This window comes from Solanum tuberosum, unplaced genomic scaffold (genome assembly GCF_000226075.1).
Source record: "Solanum tuberosum cultivar DM 1-3 516 R44 unplaced genomic scaffold, SolTub_3.0 scf00047, whole genome shotgun sequence".
Taxonomy (NCBI): Eukaryota; Viridiplantae; Streptophyta; class Magnoliopsida; order Solanales; family Solanaceae; genus Solanum; species Solanum tuberosum.
The window spans coordinates 1,468,795-1,487,867 of NW_006238973.1; the positions used below are offsets into that span (position 1 = coordinate 1,468,795).

The following is a 19,073-nucleotide window of genomic DNA, read 5'->3' on the forward strand; positions in this document are numbered from 1 at the left end:
CCTCATTGCTAAGTATGAATTCTATTCCTAAAGGGAAAAACCATCTCATTTGAAGAGAAAACGTGCAATTTTATGATTCAAACAGAACAGACAAATAACACAAATACTGAAATACCAACTTTTAAATATCAAAATAATATTATCAGTATATAACGACTAATTACTCCAATAGCTAAAAAAAATCCGAACAAATGAGCCTGTCATCAAAACCGGAGCTTGAATTTTCACTGAGAGGTAAACATATGAAGAAGTCAAAGCAATTTAACATCCACTTAATATAGCTAAGAAATAATTTTAATTTTATAAACAATGTAATTTTTCTACGAATAGAGAGTTCCGATGATCCCCTTGTAGTACCCTAGCTTCGCCAATGCCTATTATATATAGATTTGACTTGTACAATGACCTACTATGTAATGTAAGATTGGATCTAAAAGGAAAAATTTTATTATGTACGAGGCACAAGTATGAGGTGGCCGACAATACTTGTATGAGCCTCTACTAATATTGTGCCAAGTGGAAAGTTGGGTCCCATCTCAGAAAATGGCCCAAATTCCTTTGTCTTTCTCTTCTTTTCAGCGAATTTTTTCTCTTTCTTACTTTTTTTACTTCTTTTTCTTTGGTTTTTCTTTTCCAATCATTGTTCCAAATTTTCTACTTCCATACTTTAATAATTTTATTCATGGAAAATATGATATTCAAAAAATTTTACCTGATTTATTCTTTCTAACATTTTGATATTATTTTTTCATATCGAAATTAATTATTTATATTACTAAAAATAGTTGGATAAAATTATTTGTTAATTTACAAAGATATAATTAATTACAAGTTTTCTATTTTATTATAACAATATTTCTTTTTGAAAGTGTAAATAAAATTTATAAAGTTAAAAATAATAATTAGGTGTAAATCAGTAAAACTATTATTTTATTTATGATTTCTTAAGAAATTTGTAAAAGAAAAAGTAGACTATTAATATGAAAAACAAAGAAGGTATAAAATTAATTTGTTCTTTTATTCTTCTCAACAATTTCAGAATTCCAAAAGCACTTAAATCCATCAAATACTCTTCAAAAAGAAAATATAACGGAAAGAGCATCAATGATCTTGACAAACGATTACATAAGTTTTGATACTATTTTCATGAAATTAAAAAACGAAAAGCATCCATAAGCACCTACATAAATACATATTCTTTCCTTCAATTTATACGGTATTTTTTATCCTTGAAATTCAAGCAAGGTGAAATTTAATAAATATTCTATTTATCTACTTTCCTTACACGTTTCTTAAGAAATTATAAATAAAAATGATGATTTTATTAATTTATTCCTTAAAAGAATTTTTGCGACTTTACAAATTTTATTTATATTTGATAAAAAAATTTACTTATATCTTGATTCTATAAACCGAAAATTAAATACAAATAAAAATTTATTATTATATAATATGAATTTATACATAGAATAGAAAAAATAATATTAGAATAATAAAGTAAAAACTTATATAATGATGATAAAAATTAAATCAAAATTCACTACATAAAAAGGAAAAATCATAAACTAATTAGATCAAAATATAAAATTAGATTTGGTTAAAAAATCTTAAAGAAGAAATATTTTTTGAAAACATAAAAACACAAATAGATTGAATAGGGGTGTAAACGGAAAAAAAAAATGAAGGAGGAAACTCTAAAAAAGGTCACTTTGTTAGCTTGGAAATGGGAAATGGGAAATGGCAAAAAGAAATAATTGTTATAATAAAATAGAAAAATTATAATTAATTATATCTTTGTAAATTAACAAATAATTTTATCTAACTATTTTTAGTAATATAAATAATTAATTTTGAGATGAAAAAATAATATCAAAATGTTAGAAATAGAATGAATCAGGTAAAAAAATTTGAATTTCATATTTTCCATGAATAAAATTATTAAAGTATGGAAGTAGAAAATTTGGAACAATGATTGGGAAAAAAAAACCAAAGAAAAAGAAGTAAAAAAAGTAAGAAAGAGAAAAAAATCATTGAAAAGAAGAGAGAGAAAAAGGAATTTGGGCCATTTTCTGAAATGGGACCCAACTTTCCACTTGGCACAATATAAGTAGAGGCTCATACAAGTATTGTCGGCCACCTCATACTTGTGCCTCGTACATAATAAAAATTTTCGATCTAAAAGCCCTGATACAAATTCAGTCTAACTCATTTTTTGCTCGAATTTATTATTAAAATTCAGTTAATAACACTTGAAATCACCGTTTTAGAATTCAAAACTCGTAAAATTAAAATCTTAACTCTGACTTTATGTAATGCATTGGGAAAATGAGTAGAATGGTCCAATATAGCAGAGATACCGACCCACCACTATACTGCAAAAAGAGTCACGTATTTATATTGGTATTAATTAATTAGTAGTTTCATTTCATTAAAATACAACTGCAATTTCAGTAATCAAATTTTTAAAATAAAAAAATTGTGGCATTGGGTTGCGGACCATCTAAAAATTTGTCATCTCATACCATGCAAAATTAAATAACAAAAAATAAAATAAAGTATATAATAATAATAATAATTTCTCTTGAAAATGTATATATAAAAAGAACACAATAAAGATAGACTATCTTTTAATTTCTGCAAATTAAGAAGCAAAAGATTTCTGAGTGTCTTGAGTAAACTACTTCAAAATCAAAAGGTATATATAATATATAATTATGTCATTTTCAAATATTCACTCATGTTATGATTTTCTACATTTTTAATATTTCGATATGATCCATCATTTAGTTTATATTTTTCATATAGCATTCAGACCAAATGATTTCATGAAATTAGAATTTCTATAACTTAACTTTCAATTTTGCGCATGTGCTATCCGCATTGTATTTAGGTTCGTATGAATTTGTCTTTTGAATTATACCAAATTGAGTCCCCAAAAATATGTGTATCGTGTGATCACTTGAGCTTAGCCTTATAAAGTTCTTCACTTTCATCTACCAATTCAATGTCGGATTCACTTAAGTATTGTATTTGCTTCTTGATATAAAGATAAATTCAGAATTTAAATTTAACGGATTTAACCTTTTAAGGTTCTTCACACTAATTTACACTGTACTTTCAGAGTTATCAACAACTCAAAATTTAATATTTATTGAATTCTTAATAATAATCACATCTATATTAATATTTCGTCTTGAACATACTAAAATCAGTTGAACCCATTGATCATAAGTTGCATGCTCTTATGCTTCTCTTTATGAGAAGAAGCACAAAGAACCACATAAATCAGAAATTAGCTACGAAATTCGTCATTAATCTGTCAATGAATAGCCAATATAAGCAACATGAATTTTCGATACTCTATCATTAAATAAAACTAGCGATAAATTGATTATTTAGCGATAGAAATTGTCCGTCTGGCTAATTCATTTTTTCTTTCTTTTGTAGTATAATAAAATGGGGTCAACAATGTATGAAACATCAGAATATCACAAGAAGACTTGTAATAAACAAATTGATACATCACTTGGGAATATGCTATTATATGGTGCTGGCTCTGATCTTATCAAAAGTGAACTTGGTGCTTATGGAGAAAAAGTCTTAGGTTCAAGTTCTTCCTATGTTCAAAACAATGTAAGTATACCTTTTTTATTTTGGAAAAATATATAACGATATCATTTGTCTGTATATTTTTTACTGTTCTAATGAGATGTTATTATAAAGATTATATAATGTAATAGAATATGAAAGTCGCTTCTAAGAAAAAATTGATTGTTATAATACATTATTGTTTTAGGAAACAATTGTTATAGATTGATCTGCATTGTACGTACTTTTCAAAAGTGTCTTTTCTGGAAAGTATTGCTAATTTTAATTATTGACTTTTTGAAAATTTCCAATAGTTAATATTAGAATGTGGATGCTGTTTATTTATTTTAGAGAAATTATTGCACTATATTTTCCATTTTATTAATTTCTTTTTACTACATATAGATTGGCAGATACATTTCTAACCCACAGTACTATTTTCAAGTGAATGAAGATTATGTGAAAAACAAATTGAAGGTGATTTTGTTCCCATTTCTTCACAAGGTAAAGTCCACAACATTTTGTATATTAATTTATTTGCTTAAAGTTTAAATTATATATACTGACAGCAGTTATATTTACACAATCATTTTTGTAATTACATGTGATTTCTATGATAAATATTAGTAATTAATAACTTGAAACAAATTGTAATTTACTAGCCCACTATTATAGGTTAAACAATATTGATAGTATATTTTTTTAAAAAAGGTGTTGTTAGTCACTATAACAAAGGAGACATTTAGTGACAATAAAATTTTCTTTACAATAATATTTAGCGATAATTGAGTTAATGTCATTATATTTAGAATTGCTAAAACCTTTAACGACATTTATATAAGGTGTTGTTTATAAATACTCATTTTATTATCTTGCTAAATATAATACAACTGCAATTATGTTATTACAACACAATTCTTTTATTTGTTATAGTGCGTGTATATAACTTAATATATCCTTTTTTTAATTCAAAATATGAATGATTTTTTAATTATATAAATATGTTTTTAGGGACATTGGATGAGAGCTGGAGATATGGTTGGAGGAGAATTTTCATTCAAACCTCCAATTTATGATATAAATGCACCAGATTTGTACATCCCTATGATGGCTTTTGGTACTTATTTGGTTCTTGCTGGCTATTTTTTGGGCATTACCACCAAGTAAGTTTCTTAAAATGAATTTCCATCTTTATATATGATTATTATTAGGTTGGAAATTAAATCTTAATATATAACTTAGTTAGTCGGCTATCTAAATTTTTACTTTGTTGGTAATTTCCAACAAAAATAAATAAATGATCTACATTGGTTACATTTCAAGCATATCATCAATCTAATACTGTAATACAGTGAGAAGCCAAGTTTCATTTTTAGCTTTAACAAGCATGTGACCGTCTGAACATATATACTAGCCTATATATGCTCTATCAACATTCTAAAATATTGTCTCTATACTGATAATTCAATGGATGAAATTATATATCGATAATATAAAATATTTTTCACATTGTCAACGCGATTGAATTTGTGATAGTATACCATATTAACCAATTAGTACTACTTATCATATAAATTTACGTGTAATTACTTTTAAAAATGACTTAATTATGTATATATATTCTTAACACGATCATCAATGTATAGAACTTAAACTCTGTATAATTTTTTTATTATAGGTTTAGTCCAGAAGCATTAGGTGTGCCATTCACAACAGGACTACTTTGTTGGCTCTTGCAAATTCTCTTACTTGAAGCCACATTACACTCTTTAGGAAGTGGAGAAGTGCCACTTCTTGATATTGTTGCTTATGGTGGCTATATTTTTGTGAATGCATCAATTATTTTGCTATGTAGGATAATTTGGGATTATGCATTTTACTTTGTAACAATTTTTGAATGTTTTTGTATGGGGGTGTTCTTGATAAAGACCATGAAGAGAATCTTAATTGGTGAAGTAAGAAGCTTTGAGAAGCCTTCAACAAAGAGGAATTACCTTTTGCTTCTCATGGCTTTGTCCCAAATTCCCTTGCTTTTTTGGTTGGGAAATGTTGGTGTTGGAGCTAAGTGAATGAACTCCGAGGCACAGAGTCAGAATTTGAAATTTATGGATTTGAGATTTTAGTTATTTTGTATTATTAGGTTTATAATTAATAATTTATAGATATATTAGGTTTATAGTTAATTAGTTATTCAGTTCACAATTAACAAATGGTGTTGTGATTCAATTGTACCAGTAAGGTGTTATGATTCAATGGAGCAATGCAAACAGAATTGTCCCCAATGGCCTCCTAATCATAATTAGTATTAATTAATCAACAAATTCTCTACTAAGAGTTTTGTTAAACATTAAGCTTCATATATGAAAATATTGGAAAAATATTACAATATTAATGTTGATTACAATGTGCCAAATAGTAATATTTAGCGATATGTTATATTTTGTTTCGTATGAATCTCTATTTTTTCGTATTTTAATATTAATCGATGAGAGTTTGACATAGGGAGTTATAATTTTCTCTCTTTTTCTTGATACGGTAAGTAATAATTCTCAATATTTCGAAAAACTATTGCTGATACTATACTATAAAGAGATTCTCTAATCTAAAAATGAAAGAATATTGAGAAAATAATTTAACTATATTTGAAACAAATTGAAGTTGAAATTAAAATTAAGATACTCACTTTATTTCTTTTTAGTACTCCCTCCGTCCCATTTAATATGTCACCTTTTTACTTTGCACTTGCATTAAGAAATGATGTAATTTTACCTTTTTACCCTTATTTAATGTTTTCTTAAGTCAACTTTATAATAAATGATTAATACATTTTCAAGATTAATTAACTACTCTATCAAGGATATAATACGCAAAATATGGTAATTTATGCATAAAATTTATAAAATGACAAGTATTGTGGTCCAACTATTTATAGAAAGGGATGACATATAAAATGGGAAGAAGGGAGTAGTAAGGTAAGGTTTTATACTATCCTTGAGAAAAAATGAATTAGAAGTATAATTTGACTATTATATCCCTTATTAATCTTTAATTTTTATTTATTTACGTGCCTCTTAATTGTAGAATATTTAATGCTAAAGGGCAAAATTGGAAAAAGTTAATTAATCCTGTCTTGCTTATTTAAATTAATAACAAAAGGGTGGGGTCATCATTTAATGAATTTAATTAATGATTTTTGATAAGAATTTCTCCAAAATGGCAAAATGATACGCCATATCAATTCTTAACCACTATAAATATCTATGAAAAATGTATTTTATTCAATCACTTCAAAATTATTTTTCACAAAAAAACTCAAAATTACTTGAGAAAATAATGGTCATCACCAAGCAACTGATTTTCCTCATTTTACTTATTTTCGTCTTCTTCCCTGCTAATGAATGTAAGTATGATTAAGAAAATTCATTCTTCATTACATTTCAAAATTAGAATTAGTTATGAACTTTATCGTTAAATTTTTCGTTGCTAACATGTTTATCTACGAAATAGAATTTGTTCGATGCTAATTTCGATCTTTGTATAATTAGAGTTTGCTTTATATTTAAAACAAATTCGGTATCTAATATTAATATTAGAGATTTAACTAATTTGAATTCACGTTGCGTAAGGCTAATTAAAGAAAAAAATGTTTCCAACTAGGACTTATTGTCATATCTAGGCATAGGCAGAACTTGCAAGAGATTCAAATGAACCCCTTCATCTAAAAATTATACTGTATATACGAGGTTAATTTCTCTTATTACGATATATAGTAGATGCTGAATCTTCTTGATTTCTTGTTTTTTTTTTACTCTTTATAGTTTTTTTAATGATCTCTTTTAATCATATTCAAAATTTCTGATTGAGATTAGTACATGAATAGTATCCTTTCCACAACAATCCTTGATAGTAAATAAAATGAAATTTACTCTGATTTAATTATATTGGATTTTTTTCTTTCATCTTAATAATCATTTATATTTTATTTATTTTTAATTATTTTTATCTTTTTATAAAAAAAATTAGGTGAAGAAGTGATTGATACATTGAGTATCAAAGATAGGAGACTTATTAATCTTGGCAAGTGTTTCAGGGTAATACATAAATGGTGGTATCAGTGGTGTTGTGATACAAGTTTAGACCCTTTATTTTGTTATGATTCAATGGATGAATGTTCACATAATTGTCCCCATTGGCCTCCTCCTCATAATTAGTAGTAATTAATTAACAAATCCTCTTCTTTAAGAGTTTTGTTAAACATTTTATGAATCTTCATATATGAAATTATTAAAATATTAATTCCATGATACAACATGGATATTTCATTTTATTGGGTGTATTAATACTCAAACTATATCTCATATCACAAACATATATATGTTTTATCATGTTGCGCTTAACTTTTCTATTATATCCTTCATTAATTTTTATATTTTATTTATTTCTGTACCTCTTAATTGTAGAATAAATAATGCTAAAAGACAAAGTTGAAAAAAGTTAATTAATCCACTCTTAATTATTTAAATTAACAACTATTTTAAAAAGAGTATTTTTAGTAAACATAACAACTAAAAAAGGAACGAGGGAATCGCAAGAGATTCAGATGAATCCCTTCATCTAAAAATTATACCTTATATATAAGGTCAATTTTTTTTCTATATATATATATAATAAATGTTGAATCTTCTTGACTTCTTGTTTCTTACCTCTTTATAGTTTTTAATGATCTCTTTTAATGAAAATATTGACTTTGTCACCTATAATTAAGAACTCAAACCCGAAATTTCTGATTGAAATCAACATAGGGATCATCTCTTTCTCACAACAATTCTTGATAGTAAATAAAATAAAATTTGCTCTGATTTAATTATGTTGGATTTTTTCTCTCATCTTAATAATCATTTATGTTTTTTTTTTTTAATCTAGGTGAAGAAGTGATTGATAAATTGAGTATTAAAGATAGGAGACTTATTAATCTTGGCAAGTGTATCTGGATAGCATATGAATGGTGTTGTGATACACGTTTAGACCCTTTATTTTGTTATGATTCAATGGATGAATGTTCACATAATTGTCCCCATTGGCCTCCTCCTCATAATTAGTAGTAATTAATTAACAAATCCTCTTCTTTAAGAGTTTTGTTAAACATTTTATGAATCTTCATATATGAAATTATTAAAATATTAATTCCATGATACAACATGGATATTTCATTTTATTGGGTGTATTAATACTCAAACTATATCTCATATCACAAACATATATATGTTTTATCATGTTGCGCTTAACTTTTCTATTATATCCTTCATTAATTTTTATATTTTATTTATTTCTGTACCTCTTAATTGTAGAATAAATAATGCTAAAAGACAAAGTTGAAAAAAGTTAATTAATCCACTCTTAATTATTTAAATTAACAACTATTTTAAAAAGAGTATTTTTAGTAAACATAACAACTAAAAAAGGAACGAGGGAATCGCAAGAGATTCAGATGAATCCCTTCATCTAAAAATTATACCTTATATATAAGGTCAATTTTTTTTCTATATATATATATAATAAATGTTGAATCTTCTTGACTTCTTGTTTCTTACCTCTTTATAGTTTTTAATGATCTCTTTTAATGAAAATATTGACTTTGTCACCTATAATTAAGAACTCAAACCCGAAATTTCTGATTGAAATCAACATAGGGATCATCTCTTTCTCACAACAATTCTTGATAGTAAATAAAATAAAATTTGCTCTGATTTAATTATGTTGGATTTTTTCTCTCATCTTAATAATCATTTATGTTTTTTTTTTTTAATCTAGGTGAAGAAGTGATTGATAAATTGAGTATTAAAGATAGGAGACTTATTAATCTTGGCAAGTGTATCTGGATAGCATATGAATGGTGTTGTGATACACGTTTAGACCCTTTATTTTGTTATGATTCAATGGATGAATGTTCACATAATTGTCCCCATTGGCCTCCTCCTCATAATTAGTAGTAATTAATTAACAAATCCTCTTCTTTAAGAGTTTTGTTAAACATTTTATGAATCTTCATATATGAAATTATTAAAATATTAATTCCATGATACAACATGGATATTTCATTTTATTGGGTGTATTAATACTCAAACTATATCTCATATCACAAACATATATATGTTTTATCATGTTGCGCTTAACTCTTCCTGTGCTTAATTCAGAATTTCGTATGGAAGTTTAATGAGAGGAGTTGTAATTTTCTCTTTTTTCTTAAGATTGATCTAAGTTTGTTGTAATAGTATCATAATGTATGTCTTAATTTAAGTCCTGTATATCAATAATTAACTCCGCTTAACCTCTATCATTGGCAATGATTAATCGATGGGAAAATTTTCAAAACAACAATATTTTAGCATTTAATAGGACCCTTTGGCCACACTTTCAATATTTATTAAAAATGTCAATATTTTAATTTGTTATGGTGCTGATTTATGTATTTTTTCTTTATTTAACTTAAAATAATATAACTAAGAAATAACAAACTAGAGAAAATAAAATTTTCAAATTAGGTAAAGTTGTTGAAATTCCTCATTACTTCCATTACAAAAGATTATGAGACCTAAAATAGGTGATCTCTTTCTTCTTCGTAAAGGTCATTGTTTGGCCTTGTCTTTCAAAACTAATTATTGTTATGAAACTTTATGATAATACGTTATAGTTTTATCTATTAAATTTGAATTTTTTTAATTTAGAAATTTGAACACCTATAGTTTTATTTGTTATTTGGCACACTTTTCTCACAGTGTATTTGTTTTATTTTTCAGAATTTTGTATCCTTTCTTAAATCATATTCATTCCAATATGTATACCATTTGTATTTGTATTCATTCTAGTTTTCATGTTGTATTTTGTATAATGAAACTTGTATTTCTTTATTAGTTTGTATTCATTCCAATATGTATGTCAAATAAATATGTAGTTATTTAAGAAACATATTTGTATTCATGTATATTTTTTTCATTGTGTATTTATTTTTCTCTTCAGAATCTTGTTTCCTTTCCTAAGTTGTATTCATTCCAATATGTATATTATTTGTATTAGTATCCGTTCTAGTTTTTATATTGTATTTTGTATAATGATGTATAAAATACAAAAATAATATGATGAAAAAGTGAGAATGAAATATAAAATTGAAAAAGAATATGAGAATATTTGTTGCAAGCATTCTTAAATAAAATACATAACTAGTTGGCTTACCTTTGAGATGAATATAAATTAGGAACAAATAAAGATTCATAAACTATGCAACATGAGATTTTGAATGAACACAAATATTAATAGCATACATATTGGTTTGAATATGAATTGAGAAAGGATACAAAATTTTGAAGAAAAAACTATAAAAACAAAATAAACTAATAAGAAAGTTGTTCTTCCTATAAATAAAATACACAACTAGTTGGCATACCTTTGGGATGAACATAAATTAGGAACAAATACAAGATTCATAAACTATGCAACATGAGATTCTGAATGAATACAAATATTGATAGCATACATACTGATTTGAATACAAATTGAGAAAGAATACCAAATTCTAAAAAAAACTATAAATACAAAACAAACTAATAGAAAATTGTTCTTCCTCAACTTGGTCTTCAACAAGTTTTTCGAAATCTTCTGTAGCCAATTTTTTTATTTTTTATTAGTAGTGTTTTTACCTGCTGACATTGTTATCTTGAACTTGAATGCGGGTAGAATCATGAAGAAACTTAGATCTCCTCTCTTGACCCATTTTAGTCGCACAACCTACATTTTCAAATAATCCTTGAGTAATGCATAAATCAAAGACTTAAAATCCTCCAAAAAGTTGATGATTATATGTGATACTTCTTATAGTCCTCTTTGAATCAGACATTGGATTGCAATTTTTGTGTTTTCCCCTTATCTGAAATCCTAACTGAAAATAGGGAGATTGAAAAACACAAGAACACACATAAGTCTAAAAAGCTTCAAACGAAAACATAGAATACAAAAATAAAATACTTCATGACAATGTATTTATCCGTATCAAAGGTTGAAAATCTTTTGAATGATTACTGAGATTTCTTAGAAAAATGGAGGAATTTCAATTTAACAAGGAAAGGTTTAAGTTAATTGAGATGAGAGAATATGGGTAAAAATCGTGAGAGAAAGTGGTAAAAAATTGAGAGAGAGAAAAGTGGGCAATGCAGTTTTTTTCTTCTTCTTTGTCAACGATAAAGAAGTTAAATTAAGTCAAACGTGGGCCCAAGTTGAGAAATAAAAGGAAGGTAAATGAATTATATTAGGATACACTTTATTTGCTAACATATTGACATTTTGACATTTTTAACAATTATTTTAAACTATAGATGTTTTTAATAATTATGTTAGGGATATTGACTACTTAGCTAATTTTCCCTTAATCGATCATAAGAAATTCTCGAAAAAATTCATTGATACTGCATTATAAAGAGATTTATCATTACGAAATTATCGTATAATAATTCGCAACATTTGAAAAACTTTTACTGATATACACTATATAAAGCGAATCATCGTAATGAAACTGTTTGCAAGCTGCCTGCTTGAGCTATTTGGAAGTTATTTGGTTGATTGCAAGCTTATTAAAATGGGAAATTTTTGCATATAACCACTGAAAAATAGCTTAATTACGATTCATAGCTACATGTTACAGGGAGAAGAGTGGCGAGCGAGAAAGGGCAGAGAGTGGAGAGAGGTGAATTGTATATGTATATCGGTTAGATAATTGTATATATGTAACTACTATGTATATGTATCTATGATTGTATTTGTATATCTGCATACAATTTGAATGCGTAGACAATTGAATTGAGTTAAAACATTTGTATTTGTATATCCAATCTCTCTCTCGCTTTATACAAACACAAATTATATTGTATTTGTATAAATCGAGAGAGAGAAATATAAAGGAAAAATTGGGCAGGGAAAAATTTGTATTTGTATAATAATAAGTGTATAGGACGGAGAGATATGTATTTGTATATCTAGTCTCTCTCGTTTTATACAAACACAAACACAAACTATACGTTTGTGTTTGTATAAAGTGAGAGAGATTGCCAGAAAAGAATTGAGAGAGAGACTGGGCAGGGAGAGAAGAGAGGCGAGGGAGAGATAACTGAAAAAGAGAAGAGAGGCGAGTGAGATTCCAAAGAGAGGAAAGAGGTGAGAGAGAGGAGTGTAATTATAGCTAGAAGTAAGTTCCGAATTGTAATTAATGCAAACTATAACTATGTTAGCTAATTAACTAGTATATGTTTGCTTAACCGCATAATTTTTCCTTAAAAAAATTGTGTATTTAAATAGATATTCATAATACTAAGTATTTATATAGATAATGTGTCTCGTTTAAATATTGCTTGGAGAATAATTTCAATGATGGACCAAAAAAATACATATTCTAGTAATATGCATTGTAAGCTTCCTCGTAAAACACCTTAACAGGAAAATTCAATGAGACAAAATCTTAATTTAGAAAATGTAGGACTTTAGTAAAATGTACATAATTTGTATTGTCGATGATTTGATGTGTTAAAAACTAGAGAGAACACAATATCAGGTACACTCATACATTCGTATTAACACCATACCATTCATCCAATTTAGTCTTTTCCTATGGATCAGGCCTTTGTACGAAAATATGGGGTGTTACAGTTTTAGATTCCAATTTAGTATCAGGTCTGGAGTCGGGGTTGGATCACGGATCGGGGTCGAGTTCTGTGTCAAGGTCAGATCTTGATTAGGGTAGGGTACGTTCCCAAGTTGGGATCGGGTTTCGATCTAAGGTTGGATTCCGAATCTCATGTCTTATGTCTCGGGTCGGGGACAAGGGTTAGGAGTAGATTCGAAGGGCTCGAGCCTCGATAGATAGTAGGGGAGGGTAGGATGGAGTGGAGGAAGGTGGATCATTCAAAAAAAAATTGGGTCAAGTTGGACGGGTTATGACACAATTGATTTTAATCCAAGTAATTTTTTATTTTAGTTCAATTCATTTATTAATTCAGTCCATTTGAACTTGTCTAATTTCAATCCAACGTGTCCATTTGAAAACCATTGTAAATTGTTTGTTTGATTAAGCTGTTTGTTTGAGTTACTTTTAAGCTGTTTGATTGCAAGCTTATCTAAGACACTATATATTTAAATGAATAATCACAATACAATTTATTTTTATAATAAATATAATATAATACAAATATACTAAATGAAATATGATAGAAATGACACATATCCTAATAATAACTACTCACTTGCTATGGAGGATTATAATTAATTTGAGAAAGGAAGAGTAATCTTTAGTGAGTAACAGACATTATAATGATTTGACTAGCAATTAAAATTTATTAGATGTCATTATGATTTAAAGAAACAAAATTTAATTATGTTTACTTGTAATAAATAAGTTATTTAAGAAAAAATCAGTAAAAGAATTACATTGTTCTTTAATTCAAAAGGCAATAATGATTTCAACCCACTAATAAATATCAATAGAAAATGTGTCTATTCAACAACTCCAAATAGTTTTCACAAAAAGAACTCAAAATTAGTTGAGAAAATGATGTCCATCACTAAGCACTTGATTTCCTTCACTCTACTTCTTTTTGTCATCTTACCTTCTCATGAATGTAAGTATGGTATTTTTTACTTTATATTTCTCTTTTACCTTACAAAGTAGTTTATCTTTTTTAGTTTTCACCCGATGTTCGATATCAACAACGACGTAAAAAAATCAATCTTTATTTTTACTTTACATTTCCGTCGATGTTGAATCCTCTTAGCTTTTATGTATTATATTTCAAATCTCTTTGATGAAAATCATGAGTCTATTACTGATAACTCAGAATTCAACTTTGAAACCTTTGATAGAGCATGAAGAGATCATATCCATCTACTATAATCTTATTATAAATAAATAGAAATAACACTTTTTTGTATGTGTATAATATTATATATATGTCGACTATTTATATCAATTTTCCCCTTTTGTAGGTGTCAAAGAAAATAGCAACTTGAGTCCTATGGGGATCATTGGTGAGAAGACAGACTCATTTCAGACATGTACAGTAAATCTTGGTCCATGTGAGCCAAGATGCGATGAAAGTTGTTGCCATAAGACATGTGAAGAATTCTATACTCATAAAGGCCCTGAGGCAGCTTGCAAGGATTTGGGTGGGCCATTTAAAACTTGCCTTTGTACTTATTATTGTCAATAAATGAGATATCAATTGGTTTCATTTGATTCAAGGAAATATTAATTACACCTTGTTTGGATGTGCATGGTTGTTATGTATCATTTTATAACGTATCATATTATATTGTGTACTTTATTATTTTAATGAATAAAATATTTTTAAAAAGCGTCTTGTTTAATGTCGTGGAATAACTCGCCTTTGCTGCTAACATATATATTGGATCCCTAATTTTGATTCTACTCTATGATTTATGTTTTTGGGAGGTGGTACATATTTGTTTATGTCAAGGATTGAAAATGGCAAATAATAATAATAAGATCATGTGTGAGAATGAGTAAATATATATACCTTTAAATTTTGTAAAAATTAAATATATCCTTGAAATTTGTGAGAAAAATTTTATATACATCTATGCAACTTTTATTTTAATATAAAACAATAAATTTCAAGTGAGGAGTAAGGTAAAATTTTGGAAAAATTCTCATAGGGTCGACTTTATAAGTGAAGTAAAAATTTCGATATTATAGGCGATGTGTTGCACCATCTAATTATGCACTGAAATTCAGTGCTATAGACGGTGGATATATAGCATGATCTATCACGTGCTATAGATGGTGCTTCACACCTTCTATCGCACTAAAAACTTAATTAAAAAAATGTATGATTTTAGTAAAATGTACATAACTTTTTGTACAAAGATCGAATTGACAACCATTTGATGTGTTGGAAACTAGAAGTGAATATGGTATCAGATATGCTCATACATTCATACTAACACCACACCATTTATCCAATTTACTCTTTTTACAAAAATGTGAGGTGTCACATTCTTGGATTTCCAGCTCAGTATTGGATCTCGAGTCGGGGTTGGATTCAGAGTCAAGATCAGGTATCGTGTTGTGTCTTAGGTGTCGAATTAAGGTTTCGTAAGGTTCCAGGTTAGGGTCGGGTTTCAATTTGATGTTGGATCAACGAGTCTCATGTCCTATGGCTTGGGTCAAGGCATAGGGTCAACAATATGATCCAAGGGCTCGAGCATTGGATAGTAGGGAGGGGGATGGAATGGGGGAAGGTGGATTATTTAAAAAAATTGGATCAACTTGGGCGGGTTACTTTCTAGCTCATTTTAATCCAAGTACTTTTGGGTAGCCCGATCCATTTAATAACTCAGTTCATTTTGAATTTATTCAATTTCAACCCAACAGACTTATTTAAAATCCTATATGCATGTTTTGTAAGTTGTCTGCTTGATTACACTGCTTATAAGTTGCTTGCTTGAGTTACTTGATTGCAAGCTTATTTAGAATATTGTATATTTAGATGAACATTTATAATATGATGTATTTATAACAAATATATTGAATGAAATATAATAGAATGCACCTATCTCAAAATATACTTACTATGCAGGATGGTAAAGAGTTTGAGAAATGATTAGTCAAACAAATCCTATTATCTTTACATGAATAAGTAAGTTATTTATGAAAAAGATGAGTTTAAGAAAAAAATTGATCTTTAATCCAAAAGGCAAAAATGATTTCAACCCATTATAAATATCAATGAAAATTGTGTTTTATTCAACAACTCTAAAATAGTTTTCACAAAAAAGCCCAAAATAATGGTCATCACTAAGCACTTGATTTTCTTTCACTTCTCTTCTTTTTGTCATTTTCTCTGCTCATGAATGTAAGTGTGATAGATACAAAAAAAAAGCTTTTTAAAAAATCATTATTATATTGATTGTAACGACCCGTTATGTCGTTTTGAGCAGTAGAACTATTTTGACTCTTCCTATAAAATTTTAAATGGATAGTTTAAACTATTGTTTAACTACGAATATTTAGTTGACAAATATTTACTAAATAAGTAATATAGTTGATAATTAATGGGTCAAATTTATTATTTATTTAATACTCTTTACCACTTAGCCCATATAATTAAATTAAATTAGTGAAATTTAGCACATTTTGGTTCATAATTATTTTAAAGGAAATAAACTTGGCGATAACAAAATTTTAATTTGTTAGATATATTGAGAAGGATTGAAATCTTTTTAAATTTTGATTGGTTGACAAGCGAGGCTTTCTGTTAGTTAGTAATGATTGTTGACAAAGTTTAGCTTCTCATTATTGACAATGATTTCTAAATAACTAATATAAGTGATAATAGAAGTTATATACATGGATATAGGACATAGGTTCTGGAAGTTTGGTTCTTCATGAATAGTTCAGAAGTGGCTTACTTTCTTATTATTATCATATTATAAATTAAGTTTGTTATATTAAGATAGGTAATTAAATATTAGGTGTATTATATTATATGAAAATTATTAAATTTATGATATTTTGGTAAACTCAGACTTAACCTTAGGCTTAAAATTTAGGAATGTGAGACTTGACATATTAGTTGGCACCAAAATTAGGAGCTTGGTTATAGAATTTGATGAGTTTTTGGTCTAGGCTAAACATATAGTAATACGAGTGTCTACAGACTTTTTTGTTTACCAGTATTGCATATTTGATAGATTAGGAACATTTTGGAGCTTTATGACAGGAAAAAGGCGAAATCTTGAGGAATTCCTGACACGTGTTCGAGACTTTTTAGACTTTGTTGAGGGATGTTTTCTAATTGAAGATTAAAATGGAATAGGCAACGGGTAAGGGCCAAAGATGGGGGTCTCGTACCAATGGTGTGACAGGCATTGGTACGAGTGCCGGTGTTATTAAAGGAAAAGTTTATTACTATAATATGATAGATTGTAATTCGAGAATGCCAAAACATATAGGCATTAGCTGATGTTTTAGTGACTTGATTTTTGTGTGTGGCTGTGTTTCTTATTTGAACACGTGTAATTGTGATAATTGAGGTGATTATATGTCATAGCGACAATGTATTTATTGAGATACTGCATCATCCTCTCTTCATTGATTCATATTGTGCATATGCATTTACATGAGATTGAGTATGAGTAATGTCACGACCCGGGAGCACCCCCTAGTCGTAACCGGCGTACTCGACCTCGAAGAGGTCTAATACAAGCCTCTTAGCATTCATTCATCGCATAGACACTAAAACCATAAGTAATTTAAAACTTTCTTTACCAAGAAAACATTGCATAAAAAAAATAGCAAGCGGAAGACTTTCTAGACTTTATACATGATGTCTCAAAACCATCTAATACTTTAGAGTACAAAATTCGGGACTAATCCCGTACACAACTTAAACAATACTAAAAAGACATAAAAGAACATATTGGGGGTTGTCCTCAAATCTATGAGGACTCACCAAGTCTTCATCTTCAACACTTAGAAACCTATCAAAGCCATGACATGTCATCATCTCCAAATCCCTACACTTTAGTCAAAAAGGGAAAGGAAGGGGTTAGCACAATTAAGTACTAAGTATGGAGACCATGCAAAAACATGCCAAAAAGGACATTTTCAAAGAATAAATGCTTTCATATCAATTTGATAAAACCTTTCCTTTACAAGTATAAGAGACATAATACAAGTCAACATTAACATATAAGACCATAGCCAACCATACACATACTCAACATATGTCCATATACAATCCATGCTTAACTTTAAAAGAACACATGTCATTTCATTACCATAGGACCTCTACCTAATATAACCTTAAGACACACTTGAGTGAGACAAGAAGTGACCGCCCACACAACCTCTTCAAGCACACTTAAGTGTTCCCCAAGATTACCTTAGATAAGGACATTTCATTTACAACATAACATCAATACAAATGCATAAATATAGGAGGAAACATCAACTCCACATAGAAAGTCCCACACAACTTCATGCAATTCAAGAAAGTAGGCACAACATCTACTAACTCCTTATGCATCATCTTTACCTTTTCTCATTTCATTGGAGGTACTTCCTTCTCCAAATCATCTCATGCACATCATAACATCAAAGGACACAATATGCAATTTTCTCATTAAAGCACATCATGCAACCTTCTCCAAAACTCAAGTAAGCATGCTCACATTATCACCTCATAAAGCAAATAGACAACTTATGCTAAATGCACATTATGCAACTTTCTCATAGAAGCACTTTAGGCAACATCATCAAAACACTTTTAAACATGCTCATAAGTCAACTCATGCAACATTTAGGAAACTTATCATGGATGCATAATTACATGAGGAACAAAATTCATGAAAACTCATTTTCTCATTTAACAAGAATTCATTTAAAACATGCATGACATAAGGAAACCATGGAAAACTCTTTTTCA

At 27.9% G+C, this 19,073-nt stretch overlaps 1 protein-coding gene across 1 annotated transcript; it reads left to right on the forward strand.

Moving 5' to 3' along the window:
- The first annotated feature begins 3,456 nt into the window (after positions 1-3,456).
- LOC102587237 (protein YIF1B-like) lies at positions 3,457-5,657 on the forward strand. Its single transcript, XM_006343668.1, has 4 exons — positions 3,457-3,633; positions 3,994-4,092; positions 4,600-4,751; positions 5,267-5,657. Exons 1-4 carry the CDS (start codon positions 3,457-3,459, stop codon positions 5,655-5,657), a joined length of 819 nt encoding a protein of 272 aa, XP_006343730.1.
- Positions 5,658-19,073: the final 13,416 nt, after the last annotated feature.